The sequence below is a fragment of the Fundulus heteroclitus genome, chromosome 8, assembly GCF_011125445.2.
Source record: "Fundulus heteroclitus isolate FHET01 chromosome 8, MU-UCD_Fhet_4.1, whole genome shotgun sequence".
Classification (NCBI taxonomy): Eukaryota; Metazoa; Chordata; class Actinopteri; order Cyprinodontiformes; family Fundulidae; genus Fundulus; species Fundulus heteroclitus.
The window spans coordinates 31,135,711-31,152,039 of record NC_046368.1 but is presented as its reverse complement, the minus strand read 5'-3'; the positions used below and the strand labels follow the sequence as shown (position 1 = coordinate 31,152,039).

Genomic DNA, 16,329 nt, shown 5'->3' with positions numbered 1-16,329 from the left:
GAGAGAGCCTTCTCCCTTAAAGGAGGAAATCTCTTACCTGCTTACCTGCCATGTGACAAAACCTGTCAAGACCTGGTTGGCTACTCATTGTCTTTTTATTTACCCTTTCATATACACCTTGGAATATCTGTTTTTACAGTACTTGGTAACAGAAAACCCTAAACAGGGACCCAGTCTGCATATTACAGTAAGTAGTTCCTAGTGATATGCACAGAGCAACAAGTACTTTGTAACAATGAATTTGTGCTGTCCCTCACTAAATAAATCTGAATGAATGGACATTAAATAGAATGACAATGGAAACACAATTTAACTTATTTTTCCTTCATCTCTCGGTTAGTAATGTTCCACCTTCTGTAGTTAAAATATAATCTAAAATCATATTGAAGCAGTGGGTTGCAGGTACAAACACAGCAATGCAATCTGTTGTTGAGCATGAAGAAGGATCGATATAAAAATACTGACCAATCAGATCGTAAGGTCTTCAAGCATCTGTTTGATGAATGCTGTTTCCTGCAGGACTTAACTGACCTGCAGCAAGCGTCTTGGTACCTCATACCAGAAAACTCCTAAAGGAACCCTGTTGCAACAGCTCAGGGTGTTTCTTTAATGAACAAGAGGAGCTATTGATATTAGACAGAAAGTTTTTTATATTGTGTCTTAATGTTGAGTTTTTCTTTTGAAAAGGTTCCAAGACATCTTGCTTTTCTTCCCCAGGAGCAACATTTGAGTGTTTGTTGGAACGAGATGAGTGCAGGTGACTTGATCCTGAACTGTTTGCCAGTTTGGCTGCAAACCAGGTCCTGATCTAATTACAGCCTTGTTGTGAATGCGTGTTAAATTAGCTCCCTCCTCTGGGCTGCGTTTGCTTGTTTGCTGGTGCCTGGGTGTGTTGCTGCAATCCAGGTACTGTGACAGCTTTAACCTGCTATTAGGGTGATCTATAACAGGAAGCTGGCAGGAAGAGGGCTGCTGACAGACTGCAGGAGTTATCTGTGAAAGTTTTCTCAGTTGAATTAAAATGCTTATCCAGACACAGCTGGAATGCCTGAGAGCGACAAAATGCGGGGCACAGCAGCAGCCCCCCACAGGCTGCAATGGGGAGGACACGCACAGGAACGTCTTCCTCTCGCTTGCTAAGTAAAAGGTTGCTTCTCTGAAGAAAACCTTGGATCCATCGTAAAATAAAGTGTGCTGTGTGTGTAAATCTGGTGGTTTACCCTGGCTGAAGATTTGATTAGCCACCTAAGACTGGTAATAAAAGAGTTTAAACATGACCTTAATGTTGAGCTCTGAATTAGTCTCCACGTGGCCATAGCAATAGTTCTTAAAACTGTTCAAACATACAGAAATAATATGGTGTCTATATAGAAAATAAAAACATAACTCATCAAGGGGTTGTTTTCATAAGGCAGCCATCTTTATGTGTCTCATGGGATCTAGTCTAAACCAAAGATCAGGCATCGCCTTTGGGGGGCGGGGGCTTACCTGCTCACACAACGTTGCAATGAGTCCCTCCAAGTCGTGCTTCTCATGAATTACCATCTGCTTCTCCTCATACTCCTGCTCCAACTGCATCTCCAGCTGCTTCAGCTGCACAAATCCAAACACAGACATAGAGCCTGAAAATGAACCACTTTCCTGCATGGAAGTTGTATGATGATTTTTTTTAAAGCAATGTTTTCTGCAGTTTCTACAAGTATCCATTCCGATTGATCCAAGTTTATTATTGACATTAGTTTAAAAACATCCATCTAAGGAAACCCAGCAGAGTGAATTGAGTTGCCAGCTTGCAGCATTAACTCCTCCTGGATGACCATGTACTTATGACGGTCGCTACCTGCTCCCAACTGAAAGATTAGGAGGTGGCAAAAAGTGAAAAGGACAATCTTTAACACTTTGTTGGAGGAGCTAAAAAATAGAAGCAAACTTAAAACTGATCAAAAAGGCAGGCTAGACTGCTGAGGTGATCAAAGATCTCCTACAGATCGTTGGCTTGGTATGGTTTAAAAACCTCTGCTGTCACAGGTGTATAAAACCCAGGACCAGGGTATGCAAACACTAAAACGATGGCTCTTTCTCAGGAGCTCAGTTAAATCAAGTGTGTTAAGCAGTAGGATAACATTGTGCAATTGGTCTTTTCATGAAATTGTCAAGCTAACAAATATAGAAGCACTTAAATTGTATTAGCTAACAATTATGGAGGACCAAAATTGACATATTAAAAAATAAAAGCAAAAAAAAAAAAAAAAGATCACGTCTGTTTGAACAGACGTGATCATCCTCATATTAGGCAAATGGAGTTCAAACAATCACGTAGGCAGGAGGGCAACAAAGTGTCATTTTCTGCTGTGACCCACTAACTGAACGATGAGATAACACTTTTTAAACTTTTTTTTAGCAAAAGTCCAACATCTCTATTTCCATGACAAGATGGCTGGAATCCGCTGCTCTAGCCCAACGCGAGCTCTCAGCACGGGCTTTAGTTTGTGTCAGGAGAAATGACGCGACACCTCCCGACACCTGGGTCCATGTGGGCCGCTGACATAAACGCATGTTTAGATAATAAACTCAGGAATTACAGCGATATTTTCAAATCAAGTTGCTAAATGCTTCAGATCACTAATAATCTGGTAGCAACTGTGACAGCGGTCAGGAGTGACAGCCAGGATGGCAGCATCCCAGTCATGGAAGGCTGATGCTAACCAACCAATAGGGAGCAGTTGTCCCCTTAAGACCACCCCCTCCTCATTTGCATAATGAGGCAGAGATGGATACAGTAAAGTGAAAAGAGGAGACAAGGAAATGTAAAAAGAACAAAGGCTTGTATAAGGAAAAGGAAAAACAAAATGTATACAATATATATTTTTTTGCTTTTATTTTTAATAATGTCAGTTTTGGTCCTCCATAAACAACTTCATGCACAGTTAATAGTTACAAATGTACATACTTCATGTGGCATGTGGTAAGACTGGGCTTAAGGACAGTGCTCTGCATTGGAATGGGTTTCCATAGCAGAGTAGCTACATCTAAACCTTAAATCACCAGCTACAATGCAAAGTGTTGGATGCAGCAGAAAAAAAAAAACCACAACTAGCTTAGAGTATAGACTTAAAATACTAACATTAGTTTATAAATTACTGAATGGCTTAACACTGAGATACATAAAAGACCTGTTGTTGCTGTATCAACTCTCCAGAACACTCAGATCTTCTAGTTCTGGTCTACTCCGCATACCCAGAACCAGAACCAAACATGGAGAAGCAGCATTTAGTTTTGCTCCCCAAATCTGTAACAAACTTCCAGAAATCACAAACACTGAGTTCATTTAAATTAGGACTGAAAACCCACCCGTTTAGAGCTGCTTTCGGCCCATAATAGCAGGAACACTGACCAACATATCTGAGTTGATGTTTTCACCTGATACAATTTAATGTTGATTACTGCTATCACAACCGCTGACCATTTCGATGTGTTTGATGTTTTTATGTTTTCATGATATAAAGCAATTTGAACTGCCTTGTTGCTGAAATATGCTACACAAATAAACTTGACTTGACAACTGGACTCTAGAGCAGTTGAAACGTGTTTGCTAGAGTGATCACCCTTGCGTGAGTGATTTGATGGATGAGTCTGGATTTGTCAATTAAAAGAAGAACTGCTCTGCATTACTGCTGTTTTTCAGGGTTTAAGGTTGATCTCTTAGTTCCAGACTATACTTGGGGTCAATATACATCCACAATCTGAGTGTAGAGTCTCTAAGCTCTGGAAACAACCCCACAGTCACCTCACAGTGAGGACAACCCAGACCAAATCCTTAGTATGCTACGACTCCATGATAATAATGAGTTTGTATAGAAAAATGCCTAAGGAAATGTTGTACAGATGTGATTATGCAACTGCACAAATGTGATGTTTTTGCTCTTAGGTTGCATAAGATTGTGATACAAAAAAAGGAAAGAGGATACTTAAATCAAAGCTAGTGTTTCTGTCAGAATGACCATATTTGTAAAATATGACTTTATATAAAGCATAAACTTCATAAAGCACAAAGTTCAGTTGATATTTTTTTAAATAAATTTTAAATGGTAGGAAACAGATATAATGCAAAAGATTGGCTAGTTGGTTCTCACACAGACCCTTTTAGCAAACAGGTCAGAGATATCTGACACTGAAAAGAAGATCTGAGCTTCAGATACATGCACTCCCTCTAATCTGAATAACAAGGTCAAAGATGTAGGATCTTTAGGTCACATTTCTGATATTTTAAGCAAGAATAAAATCCTCACCATCATTTAGTCTCAGCAATGATTTAGTCAAATTAGCCTTTCAGATGAAAACAATAATAGTCATGTTACCTGTCAAGCTTCAGACAAATATTGAAGTTAAAGGCTTAAAACTGCCCACCTGGCTTCTTATATTGAAACTTTAGAAAAACCCTTAGATCCCATGCAAATACATCAGAGTAATTCAGCAGCATTGACTATGATCAACAAAACAATGCACGATCATTAAATTTGATATCTTGGAGGTTAATGTTTGTCCGCTGACAAGTTTTAGTTTTAGGAAGTGTTAATGATTACGCAATAACAGAGGCAGTGGCTGCAAAGAACTCACGGAGCCAAGGGCGTGTGGCATGCATGCATACATCCCGAGCAGGCACTGCAGACAACTGTCCCCTGTGGCTCCACGCTCTTTCAGGAGCAGTGAATGCTGCTTGTCAAGACTCTCTGCTGAGTTTCCTTAGGTAGGAAGCTTTTTGACCAATCTGACGGTATGATTTGTTTTAATTGTACTTTGAAAAGTGCCTTGAGATATGTTGTGAATGGGCGCTATATATATAAAATTGAATTGAACTGAATAAAATATTTCCTATTTCTATAGTTAAAAAGACATTGACTTGATTTACTTCCATCCCAGGTGACAAATGAGAATGATTTAGGTTGATTTTAGAGTAAATATCTTACTTATAGCTCCTTTAAGCCGTTTCACTAATATTAGCTGCCTTTAGAAATGTATACGACCTGCTGGTAATAAACACCATTAGACACACAGGAGGAGACATTTAACGGTGTGCATACCTTAAAATATTGTTGGGTTCTTCTGAATAAAGTCATTTAAAAGCTAAAACTGTATGTAGTATGGAAAAAAATCATCAATCTGACACATATTCTAACATGACCTAATATGCAGCTATGGTAAGCCTCATAACATTAGACTGTCCTATTTCAAAAAAGTAAATAAGAACTTTTAAAAAGGAGTAGTTGTCATGAGTGTATATAATAACCAATACAAAAAATGTGTTTTTTTTGTTTTTTTATTTGTCTTGGGAGCAAACATCTGTTTGACAACTGAATCTGCACCACCTGCATGTTTGACCCACCCGTCTTTGAGAGGATTTATGGACATCCTCCAACTCTTCTTCTTTGTCCTCCAACTCCTTCTGATGCATCTGCTTCATCCTCTCCATCTCTATCTCAAATCGCATGTGGATCTGTTGGATAACAGATGCAGATGAGCTCAGGCAGCGAGCTGAAAGCGCTGTGTTAACCTTTCAGTGTGCGCTCTGAGCACCTGCTGCTGTTGCTGAATCTGGGCGGAGAGTTTGGTCATTTCTTCAGCTCTCTCGCTGGCTTGGCTCTCCAGGAGGCGAATCTGTTTCTTCATGTCAGGCACCGAGTCTGAGGCAAGATCAACCGGCAGGCTGAGGTCTCTGATCTGAGCACACAACTCCTCCTTCTGCTTCTGCAGACGACTCACCTCTGACTGGCTCTCCTGTATACACATAAATATACACACACACAGAAATGTGGAGGCTGATGCTGCTTCGACTGAAGGCCAGAAATACAGTGAAATGGACAATAACAGAAACAGGATTTTGATGTGGCGGAACCTTCTTCTTGTAGAGCTGGGTGATACAGACAAAAATGTTTCGGCCGTGGTTTTTTGCATAATTTTTTTTTTTTCAAAATGTAGTATCCAGTATAGTATCTATTTCAATACATACTTAAAGAACAGAAGAACAGAATACATAACAAAAACGTAATAACGAATGAAACTTATTTTAATAAACTAAACACTGAAATACCTTGAGAATTCTGGATTTTAGCTATAATGATGAAACTTTCTCAACTATTGATGCCATCTAAAAGTGGAACAAGGTCAAGTTCAAACAACTATTTTCAATCTCTTCTCTATCTTCTTAAAATTCTTAAATAATGCTGACCTCGCGCTCTTTCCGTCGGCATACTTTTATTCTCTGTCTCGTGGAATTTCCAAGCCTACTTTTATCAGAGTTATTTCATTTTTGCTAACTTACATTTTGAAAAATGTGATTTACCATTAAATTTCCCTGGTAATTGATATGCATGTTGTCACTCTTCTAGAAAACTAGTCAAATGATTAAATTACTTTTAGGATACGAATTATTTATGTCAGATGTATGCAAAAAATTACATTTCTAATGTAGAAATGTGAGCTTTATGAAAAATATGTATAATAATAATAAATAAGGTATAATAAATAATGTATAATATAATACCTTTAATCTAGCAAACAATTTTCATTGGAATGCCTGTTCTAATTTTATTTTATATACTTATCAGACTTTACCGCAAGAAAGTATGCAGCCCCTAATTTCAGAAATTTACCAAGTACAGCTGATTTTCTCAGAACCTAATCGATACGTTTTCAGAACCTAGTTTCCAACGTTACCCTGTAGATTTTTTAATTCCCCTGGAAGTTTAAGTACCTGGTAATTTCCAGGAAATTATCTTTTGTCAGTGAACAAAGATACACATGTTTACTGGAATGAGTAGAAATACCTAAATCTTTGACGTTCCCTCAGATCACCATTAAATCCATCATCTTCAACTTGAAAGCACATGGTACCACAACAATCCTGACAAGGGAGGGCTGCCCAACAGAACCCACAGACCGGGCCTGGAGAGCATTAATAAGAGAGGGAGCAGAGACCAAAGGTAACCCTGAAGAAGTTGCAGAGCTCTACAGCAGAGACTAGAGAATCTGTCCATGGGACCACAATGAGCCGCTTGCTTCAGTTTGCCAAAAGGCACGTGGGCGACTCCCCAAATATATGGAGAAAAGAGCTTGTCAGAAATGTATCATTTCGGCCAACGAGGAAAACGCTTTGGCCCAAACCCAACAAATCCCATCACCTAAAGCAGAGCACCCCCATAGTGAAACATGGTGGTGGCAGCATCATGTTGTGGTGATTGTTTTCAGCTGTAGTGACTGGGAAAATAGTCAGAGGGACAGATGTGTGGTGCTAAATACTTGACCAAAGTATTCTGCATGTGATCTGAGACTGGGACGGAGGTTCACCTTCCAGCAGGACAATGACCTAAAGCAGACTGCAAAAGCAACACTGAAGTGGTTTAGGGAAAACATTTAAGATAAGATAAGATAAGTTAAGATAAGATAAGATAAGATAAGATAAGATAAGATAAGATAAGATAAGATAAGATAAGATAAGATAAGATAAGATAAGATAGGCTTTATTAATTGTCTTGGAATGGCCTAGTCAAAATCCAGACTTCAATCCAATTGAGAATCTGCAATTAGACTTGAAGATCTTTATTCATAAGTGAAAACCATCTCACATGAAGAAGCTAGAGCAGTTCAGCCTTGGAGAATGGGCATAAATCCCAGTGGTGAGATGTGGAGAGCTCAGAGAGACTGATCCGAATCAACATGCGGTGTAATTGCTGCAAAAGGTGCCTCTACAAATTATTAACTACAGGAGGTGAACAGTTATGCACACTTATGTTTTCTGTTATTTTGTCCTTTTTTGTTTGCTTCACAATAAATTAAATAATATACCTTAAAGTTGTAGGCATGTTCTGTAAAGGAAATGGTGCCAACTCTCAAACAATCTATTTTAATTTCAGGTTGTGAGCTAACAAAACATGACATATGCAATGGAAAATTAATGCTTTTGCAGGATCAGCCTTTGTTCACATTCTTCTGCATCATGTAATAGTCATATATTTAGGGTCTAACATTATGTGGAGCAATTGGACTGCATCTAGAAACAAACACATTATTCAAACACACCTGCAGGTTGCGCCGCAGATTGAATACTTCGGTCCCCAGAGCTGAATTCTCTTGCAAAGCTTTGTCCTTTTGCTCTCTCTCATTGTTGGCCTCCTCCAGAGCCTGGGCCAACTCATTATCAAACCTGCATCAACATACAGAAGCACACAAAAATGAGAGGCAGACACAGGAGTTAGATGACAGTGGGAAAAATATTCATACACCAGAAAAAGATGAACATGCATCACATCACTAGCCAGGGAATCGTGAAATTTGAGGGATTGAAATTAATCAGTGGAGGCTTGTCATCAAATTTGCCAGAAAAACACTATAGAAATAAATTGCAAAATAAAAAAATAATTATCACATCTGTTTGCTAATAAATGCACCTGGCTTGTTCAGCATTCCCATTCCATTTTGAGTTTATCTGAGGGAGTTTATGTTGTTGCTGTAAGACTAATTCTAAAGGTGCGTTCACACCTAACGCGAATGTGGCGGCCCGAGCGAGAAATTTACGTGATGTCCGTATGTGCAGGTGCAGCACAGGAGCGATGCGATGCAAAGCGGGACAACAAGCGCAATTCTAGAGACGCAAAATGTGCGATTTTGGTGATTAAAGCGACCACAGAGCAACACTAAACTTACGAGTTTCGTGTTGTCTTTTTCACGTTGCGACAACCAATTAGAAACTGGATGTAGCTGTGACGTGGGGTGAAGGACTGCAGCAGAGACGAAGTAGTTTTCATTCAACATGGAAGACAAGCTGATAATGGCGGTCGGCCTGAGTTGTATGAGTCGACCAATTATTACTACAGAGATAAGTCCAGAAAGGAGCAAGCCTGAAGAAGAGTGAGTGAGGAGGCTGGAGTGACAGGGAAGTGAAAGCGTCACTAGACAGCACCATTGTACTGCTGTGTTTCTAGCTCGTTGCCCACTGCATTGCCAATCAGAGCTTTCAGTGTCATTCTTTACCCAGTCAGAATAATTCCTGATACTTGTCCATCAAAGTCACACCCCTGGCTGCTTAGACGTGTAGGCATGAATGTCATTCAAATATTGGGAGCCTGACAGAAGAGTCAGAAAACCACAAAACTAGAGACACTGGTGCAGCGAAACAAAATTCGCCATTTATTTATAAAATAGGAATTTCATGAGGCTTTTGTTGAAGGAAAAAAAGGAATTTGAAGGAAGCCGATAAGATTTCGAAATACAGCAGCTGGCAAGTGACAGTGGATGGATTTATTTTTAAGTAAAGTTAACAAAAAAACTGTATCACCAGCCGCCTTTGCTGTTAACACATATTATTCGTTCATTAAACCACCAGAGATGACACACAGAGTGACAGGATGACAACATGGTGATAAAACAAAACACTGAGTGGAAGGTGGACCTTCTCTGTTTGCGCTCCAGTTCATGCATGCGACTTTGCAGAGCATCACTGAGTACTCTGGCATCCTGAAGGTCCGAGGTCACCCGGCGACAGTGACGTTTCAGCTCCAACGTGCTCCTCCGGGATTGCTCCAGCTGGGCCTGCAGCATTGCCACCTACACACACACACACACACACACGCACACACAAATGCTATCACTTTGAGACATTTAATATGCTTTCAGAGTTGCCGTGCACGTCACTGTGTCCTTTCTCACCTTGGTATCGAGCTGTTGTCTGGTCTGTCTCTCTGTCTCCAGCTTTTCTTCCGTCTGCTTCAGTCGTCTGCGGACAAATTCCACCTCCGTCTGGCTGCACTCCAGCTGCATGGCTAGTTCGCTCTCTGAATGATGGGACACAGGGGTCTGAAATGTCTGACTCTCAGTGAATTAAAGCTTTGTCCTGTCGGATGTTCCAAAGGTCAAGTCCCAAACGTTTTATTAGGAGGTTTTACGTATACCCTGGGTAGCAGGAATAAACTGCCTTTGCTACAACGTTCCGGTTCATTCGGAAATTGCCTGTTTTCTTCTATTAAGTTTTTCATTTCACAAATCATTCTGTAGATTTTATCATGCTATTCTCACTTTTTCACATTTTATTTAGCAACCAAATTTCATTGTATTTCATTGTAAAACATTGTGTTTTTGCAGGCAGTTCTCCCATACCTGTTGCAGCTCCTCTCTGACTTACAGCAGCTTGAGCTTTCTGCTTCTCCTCCTCTAGCTGCTTCTCAAGGGTTTCCATGGTAACTTTACACTGGTCCAGCCGAGCCTTGGGAAGTCACACATTGAACAACAAAAGAGATGCGATCAACCTCAGATTTTATTTTAATCAGGGATTTAAAGCAAACAGCAATCACTGCACCAAGGAGGCAGTCATAACGCTGAAGGTTATCCCCCAGGTCATAAGGGAGAATTGGATCACTTTTGCCCACCAGAAGGTCTTTATTCTCTCTGCTGAGTCGAAGTCTCTCTGCCCTCTCCACATCCAGAGCCTGACCCACGGCATCTCCACGGAAACGCTCATCGCTTAGCTCGGATGTCACCGCTGTAACCTACACATTTAGATCACAAAAAGTAGCAGTAAGTGTGTGTGTGTGTGTGTGTGTGTGTGTGTGTGTGTGTGTGTGTGTGCGTGTGTGTGTGTGTGTGTGTGTGTGTGTGTGTGTGTGTGTGTGTGTGTGTGTGTGTGTGTGTGTGTGTGTGTGTGTGTGTGTGTCGCAGCTCAAACCTTGGTCTCCAGGCTGTCTACCGTCTGCCTCAACTCATTCCTCTCCTTCTCTGACTTCTCCAGGCGGCGCCTCAGAGCTGATACTTCATCCTTTAAAAAAATGACAGAGAAGCTTTTCACAGAGACTGAGACATCTTTTAAAACACGTAACACGTTGTTGCTGTTTTTTTAACTGTTATTTGGGCATTTCGTCTTTCAGTGAGATCACCTGTTGGCGTCATCTGTCGGGATGCTGACGCTGCTGCAGCTGACTGCAGTTCAAGCTAAGCAGCTTTGGTGCTGTTCTCGTAGGACGTTGAATGTTTTTGACTTGTCTCTCTAAAGTATGTCTTTTTAAAAAGACACATAACCATTTTTATAACTGACTGACATTTAATTGGACCAGAGGTGCTATTAGGATCCTGAACCATTGGGGGCACGAGGTGCATCATCTGCACAGATAACCCTTTTTTTCCCATCACTTGTCTACGGACTGTAGAGTAACAGGCTTCGTGCGGTATCTTTTATACAAAATAAAGATGAAAGGCGAACATCTTGTTTTTACAGCGCACACGTGGAATTTTAATGATATTTTAGGGCCATTATTCCAGGGCTTAATTGTCTTCCGTCAAGAGATTCAGGGCTTTAAAAAAATACATTCAGGGCTGGAACGGCTGGAACCCAGGTCAGATTAGTCAGAATGAATGTTTCCAATTGTAGATAGCATCATTTCTATTTGCTAAGTGTCAGGATAATGAGAGAGAAATGTTATCCTGAATTCTTTGGCCACAATGACCATCGTTACATTTTCAGGTAAAAGGGGCAAGTTTTCAAGCCTGAGAACAGGGGTCAACTGTGATGTGCAGTGATGAGAGCATTGTGATGAAGAGGAGTTTTGATGCAGGAGGGACTGTTGGAGTTCCCAAAACAGATGGCATCATGAGGAAAGAACCTTATGTGGAAATATTAAAGATAAATATGACGACATAAGCCAGAAAGTTAAAGCTAAAGACAAGGATCCTAATCAAACTTAATGATTTAAAGGAGACAATGTCAATGTTTTAGAGTACTCATCACTATGGTCTAATATCAGTCCTATAGACCATTTGTGAGCAGACATGAAAAGCTGTGTGTGAGCAGGATGGCCTACAAACCTGACTCAGCGGCACCTGCTCCATCAGGATGAATGGGCCAAAACTTGAGCAAACTATTGTAAGAAGCATGTGGAAGGAAACCCAAAAGTTTTGCCCCAAGTCATGCAGCGACTTGGTTCAAATTTAAAACATTATGAAAATGTCCGTATTATCTACCTCAGCCATTTATAATTATCAGACCCTTATACCACACCTAAAACACCACCTGAGCCTTCCCAAAGAGTTCAAATGCATGCCAATCATGGTGCATATAACCTCTCTATCTGAGCAAAGTTGTTAACAATTCTCTAATAAAGTTCTGCCTTTCCTACTAATATAGCATTTTGTAAATAGAAATAATTTGTCTAATCCTAACTGACCAAAGACAGGAAACCTGTGGTGTGATTTAATATTAGATAGTGAGAAATGAGAAAGAAAGCTTGTGTGCCGTTTATACAGTGTATGTAAACATCAGCTTTCAAAAAAAGATGCTCGGGAAAAGCCAATGCCCAAAATCAATCACTCAACGCAAACGGGTTGGCTTCCTTAAAAAGAAAACGTTTTACATATGGGGAAAAATCTGTAATTGAGTGAATTGTGTTTAAACCAGGATACATTTGGAATATATGCATTTGAATTGCAGTGTTCCTTCTGGACTGGGCTGTATATCAATAAACTGAAACGCATTTTTCTAGTGGTGAATTGTATCTGTTTGTCTTGTAAAATTTCTAGGGGTCAAATCCTTAATATGTTGAATTAAAATGACTTGGACTGAACTGAATTTAAGTATAATTACAATAGGCAACACGGCCTTAGACGAACATATACTGCTGCTGCAGCATTTCATTTGTGCAGCTTGGGGCCCTCATTCATTAAAGAGGTTATCTGAATTCAGTGGATGATAAGTTTGATCTTTGGTCTCATTACCATTGAAATTGTCTTGTCAGTCTTGGTTAAAACACATCACAATTGGCACATCCAATATCAAAACATTGATTCAGGCTCCTTCTAAACGTTTAGCATTAGTCCAAATATAGCAAGGTTTTCTTGTTTTTGTCTTGTTTTGCTTGTTTGTTTGTTTGGTTTTTCTCTTTTTTGGGGGGGGGGGGTTGGTAGGGGGATAGGTCTTCATAATCAGAAAATTGTATGGATGTACCTCCTTGGCTCTCAGCCTTTCGTTGTCCATGTTGACATCAAGCAAAGGACGCACCCTGCAGAAAAGCTTCCACCAGCTCCATTTTGCTACAACCTTCAGAACCCGCAGGTTCCTCTGCAGACATCTTACCGCCATCTGTTGTACCTGGAAAAAAAGCACACGCAGAAACACAAATGGGGAAAGTTGTGAGATAAAACCACGGCTGGGGTCCTAAAGGTATTCTTACTGCATTTAACTCAGTGTTAATTACAGCAGGACCAGAGAGCCAGCGAGCCATGCAAGATCAACAACCTTACTACGCAGACATTTAGCATGTTAAAGGCAGATCTGTTGGAGCCCAAATAAATCACTGGGGCAGCAGGAGGAGGTCTAAAGCAGGTTATGTTACGTGTTTGTAAAATCCTCTATCCATTCATTAAATCTACATCTTAAAAAAATCTCTGATTTGATTAGAGAGGCAGTATAACTTACTTCATTTGACAGACGTAATGCTGCTGATCGCTTATATAACCAGTTTAATAGCCCTTGATTTATGTTTCAGGTTTGATTTAAATTACATTTTGACTAACGGATCCACAAAATATATGGCGAAAAGTGTTTTTCTCCGTCAATAGAAAACAGAGTCAACTGGAATTGAATCCGTGTCATTAAAGACATTCTTAGCAGAGGAAAAACGCTTGGTAACTTGAATACACTCAACAAAAATAACCTGTGTTTCTTTAATTGGTCCACTCAGGAAAATGTTGTTATGGCAACAGAAGACAATAATAAATTGTGTCAGCTTACATTTTATATATGTGAAGTGAAAGGGGAGAGATTTTTTTCAGTCAGATCCTAACGCATATCTGCTGTTTATTCGGATTGCAAGATCACGGAAGAGACCGAGATGTTCTGCAGATAACAGGAAGGTATTCCAGTAATAATATTACAATTAGTAATAGTAATGGATGCAGAACATCATGAGTTAGTGTCATCTGTCCACCTTACAAGTCAAATCAATCAGTGGCAGGGTCCGAAATTAATACTCGTCAGACGCCAAATGCGATTAAATTTTCTGTTTGGCGAGTAAATTTCAGAGGGCTAACTGCCACATGGTGAGTAAATGTTTGTACCAACTAAGTCATGTTTTTCAGTCATTTGGGTAGATGCTTCTTTATGTTCCTCTGCTGTCAGCTGTATGACAACAAACACACACAAACACTCGCACATGTGACGCGAGAACCACAGCAACTACGCCATGTCCGTTTGCTAACAGCTAGCGTTTAGCTCAGGCTAATTACGTAGCGGAATTATGTGGAGATATTTAGCAGGAGTCAGTCAGACTTATTTTGGCCAGTAAAAAATATGCTTGGCCAGTTGATTTTTACGTCTACCGGCCGATTTCAGGGATTATGGAATCAGGAAGTTAATGTTGGACACCCATCAGCGGGGCTAACACTGCTATAGTAAAAGTGATTGGCCTGAATCTTAGCTGCTGTGCAGGGTAACCAATCAGATGTTAGGAGTTTTCTTTTTTGAGACACAGCAGCAGATTAAATGAATTCATGATGTACAAAAAAGCAAAAATGAAAGTGAAATTAATATGATGACTTTAACATACATTTGATTCACGTTGATCCCCAATTTAAATATTTCATTGAGTAATTAATGAATTCCTTTAAATTATATTGAGAAGAGTATTTAATAATTTCATACATATTTATATTTCCAAATCTTGTCAAATGATCACATATTACAATGTAGTTAAGAACTTATTAATTTATTTGCATCAATGTTAGCCTTCTATGGAAGGATTATTATCCAGAACCTGTTCTAAGGAGAAAAACAAAACAAAAAACAATGTATGGAGCAGGTAAGAGGAGTGAAAGGGAGAGTAGGGAAGAAGATGGAAGGAGAAAGAATGGAATAGAAGGATGCATCATGTCCTGCATCATGTCTTGAAATGGTAGATATTAATTAATTTTCTACTAGTAACAGAAAGCCACAGGTGGGGGCCAGTCTGACATGTTCTTGTCCTAGGCCCAGGTAGGACTGTCAGCTGGCCTGATTACACTGTTACTGTTTTATCATTACCACATTTCAGCCTTTGTTTGTTACGGAACATGTTGGATTTAAAAAAGGAGGCAGCATTTTTCAATCCAACGTGTTCAAACATTTTCAAATCTGTTTTTAGCTGAGCCATTGGAGTTTTATCCATAGTTTTATTCCTGAGTAACTGTTTTAGTTTTAGCTACTTTAGATTTTTTTTTCCTCAATAATCTATAGCTGTAGTTGAGAGTCACATTATGCTTTAGAAGTAGTGTTATTTTATTATTGTTTTTTACATGAACACAAACTTATTTCTCATGTTTAGTTCATCAGTAGTTCCTTAATAAACTAAAGACCACGTTTACTCCTCCACAGCTTTGCTCTTGTTATTAAATAACAACTTTGTCAATGAGAGCTAAGATGTAGATGCTCATGTGGAATGTTGTTAGAACACAGACTGGATCTCCACACGGTGAGGTAGACAGAAGCAACGCTTACCTTGAGCTTGCGGTACTTCTGACGTCCCAGGTGTCCTTTACAGGCAGCCTGCAAGTAAACCAGCCACCCAGTCACCTGCTGATCCCTCTGCTGCTCCAGGTATTGTAGCACACCCCTCTTCATAAAAACCTGAAATCCAACAGGGAAAAACATCTTTACAACATTTGGGACAGATTCCTGCTTTTGCACCTGATGGTATAAAACGGGCTCTCACCCTGCTGCCACCAACCACGATGCTCTTTTTTTCTATGTCCAGCTCAACCAGCAGCTCCTCCACCGCCTGACAGGCAAGGAGAAGAAGCAGATTCAGTCAAAGCTTTTAAACTTTTTGGAAATGTAAACTCTAGAGACTCGCTGTCCTACCTTTCTCTCATCGTGGCTGACAAACATTGAGGCGTAACGTTTCATAATCGGAGGAGATAAAGCCTGAAAATGGCACCTGAAGTCACTGAGTGTCATGTGTTCTGGATAACCTGGAGACAGAAAGAGAGACGCTGGGAAATATGGACTTCATATAGATTCTTATTCTATTTCCTCGTAGGTCGGCCTTCGGTCTTCTGGTTCCAATAATATAATCAAATAACACTTCTGTTGAAATCTGACATGATCATTATTGTTATTATTAACATTAGTAGTAGTTGCAGCAATAGGAGGAGGAGTACTCATAATCGTCATCAACTTTATTTATAAAGCGCTTTAACTGACACAAAGTGCTGAACATCAAAAGAAATTAAATGACACTAAGGGATAAAATAGACAAACTAAGCACACACAACAACAACTCAACAACAGCAATAATAATAATAATAATAATAGTAATA

At 39.8% G+C, this 16,329-nt stretch overlaps 1 protein-coding gene across 3 annotated transcripts in view; it reads right to left on the bottom strand.

Moving 5' to 3' along the window:
* Positions 1-16,329, bottom strand: part of LOC105915521 (unconventional myosin-XVIIIb) — an 81,954-nt gene that overhangs the window by 23,634 nt on the left and 41,991 nt on the right. For all 3 annotated transcript variants that reach the window (XR_004931560.1, XM_036140568.1, XM_036140569.1), the window contains exons 21-33: positions 15,872-15,981; positions 15,723-15,788; positions 15,509-15,637; positions 12,983-13,126; positions 10,715-10,804; positions 10,419-10,538; positions 10,150-10,255; positions 9,703-9,827; positions 9,446-9,600; positions 8,077-8,200; positions 5,575-5,775; positions 5,384-5,494; positions 1,489-1,593 (exon numbers count right to left, since the gene is read on the bottom strand). Coding sequence is in view for 2 of the 3 variants with exons in the window: in XM_036140568.1 (XP_035996461.1) it covers positions 1,489-1,593; positions 5,384-5,494; positions 5,575-5,775; positions 8,077-8,200; positions 9,446-9,600; positions 9,703-9,827; positions 10,150-10,255; positions 10,419-10,538; positions 10,715-10,804; positions 12,983-13,126; positions 15,509-15,637; positions 15,723-15,788; positions 15,872-15,981 (1,586 nt within the window). In the remaining variant the exon portion in view is untranslated. The remainder of the gene's footprint in view (positions 1-1,488; positions 1,594-5,383; positions 5,495-5,574; positions 5,776-8,076; positions 8,201-9,445; positions 9,601-9,702; positions 9,828-10,149; positions 10,256-10,418; positions 10,539-10,714; positions 10,805-12,982; positions 13,127-15,508; positions 15,638-15,722; positions 15,789-15,871; positions 15,982-16,329) is intronic.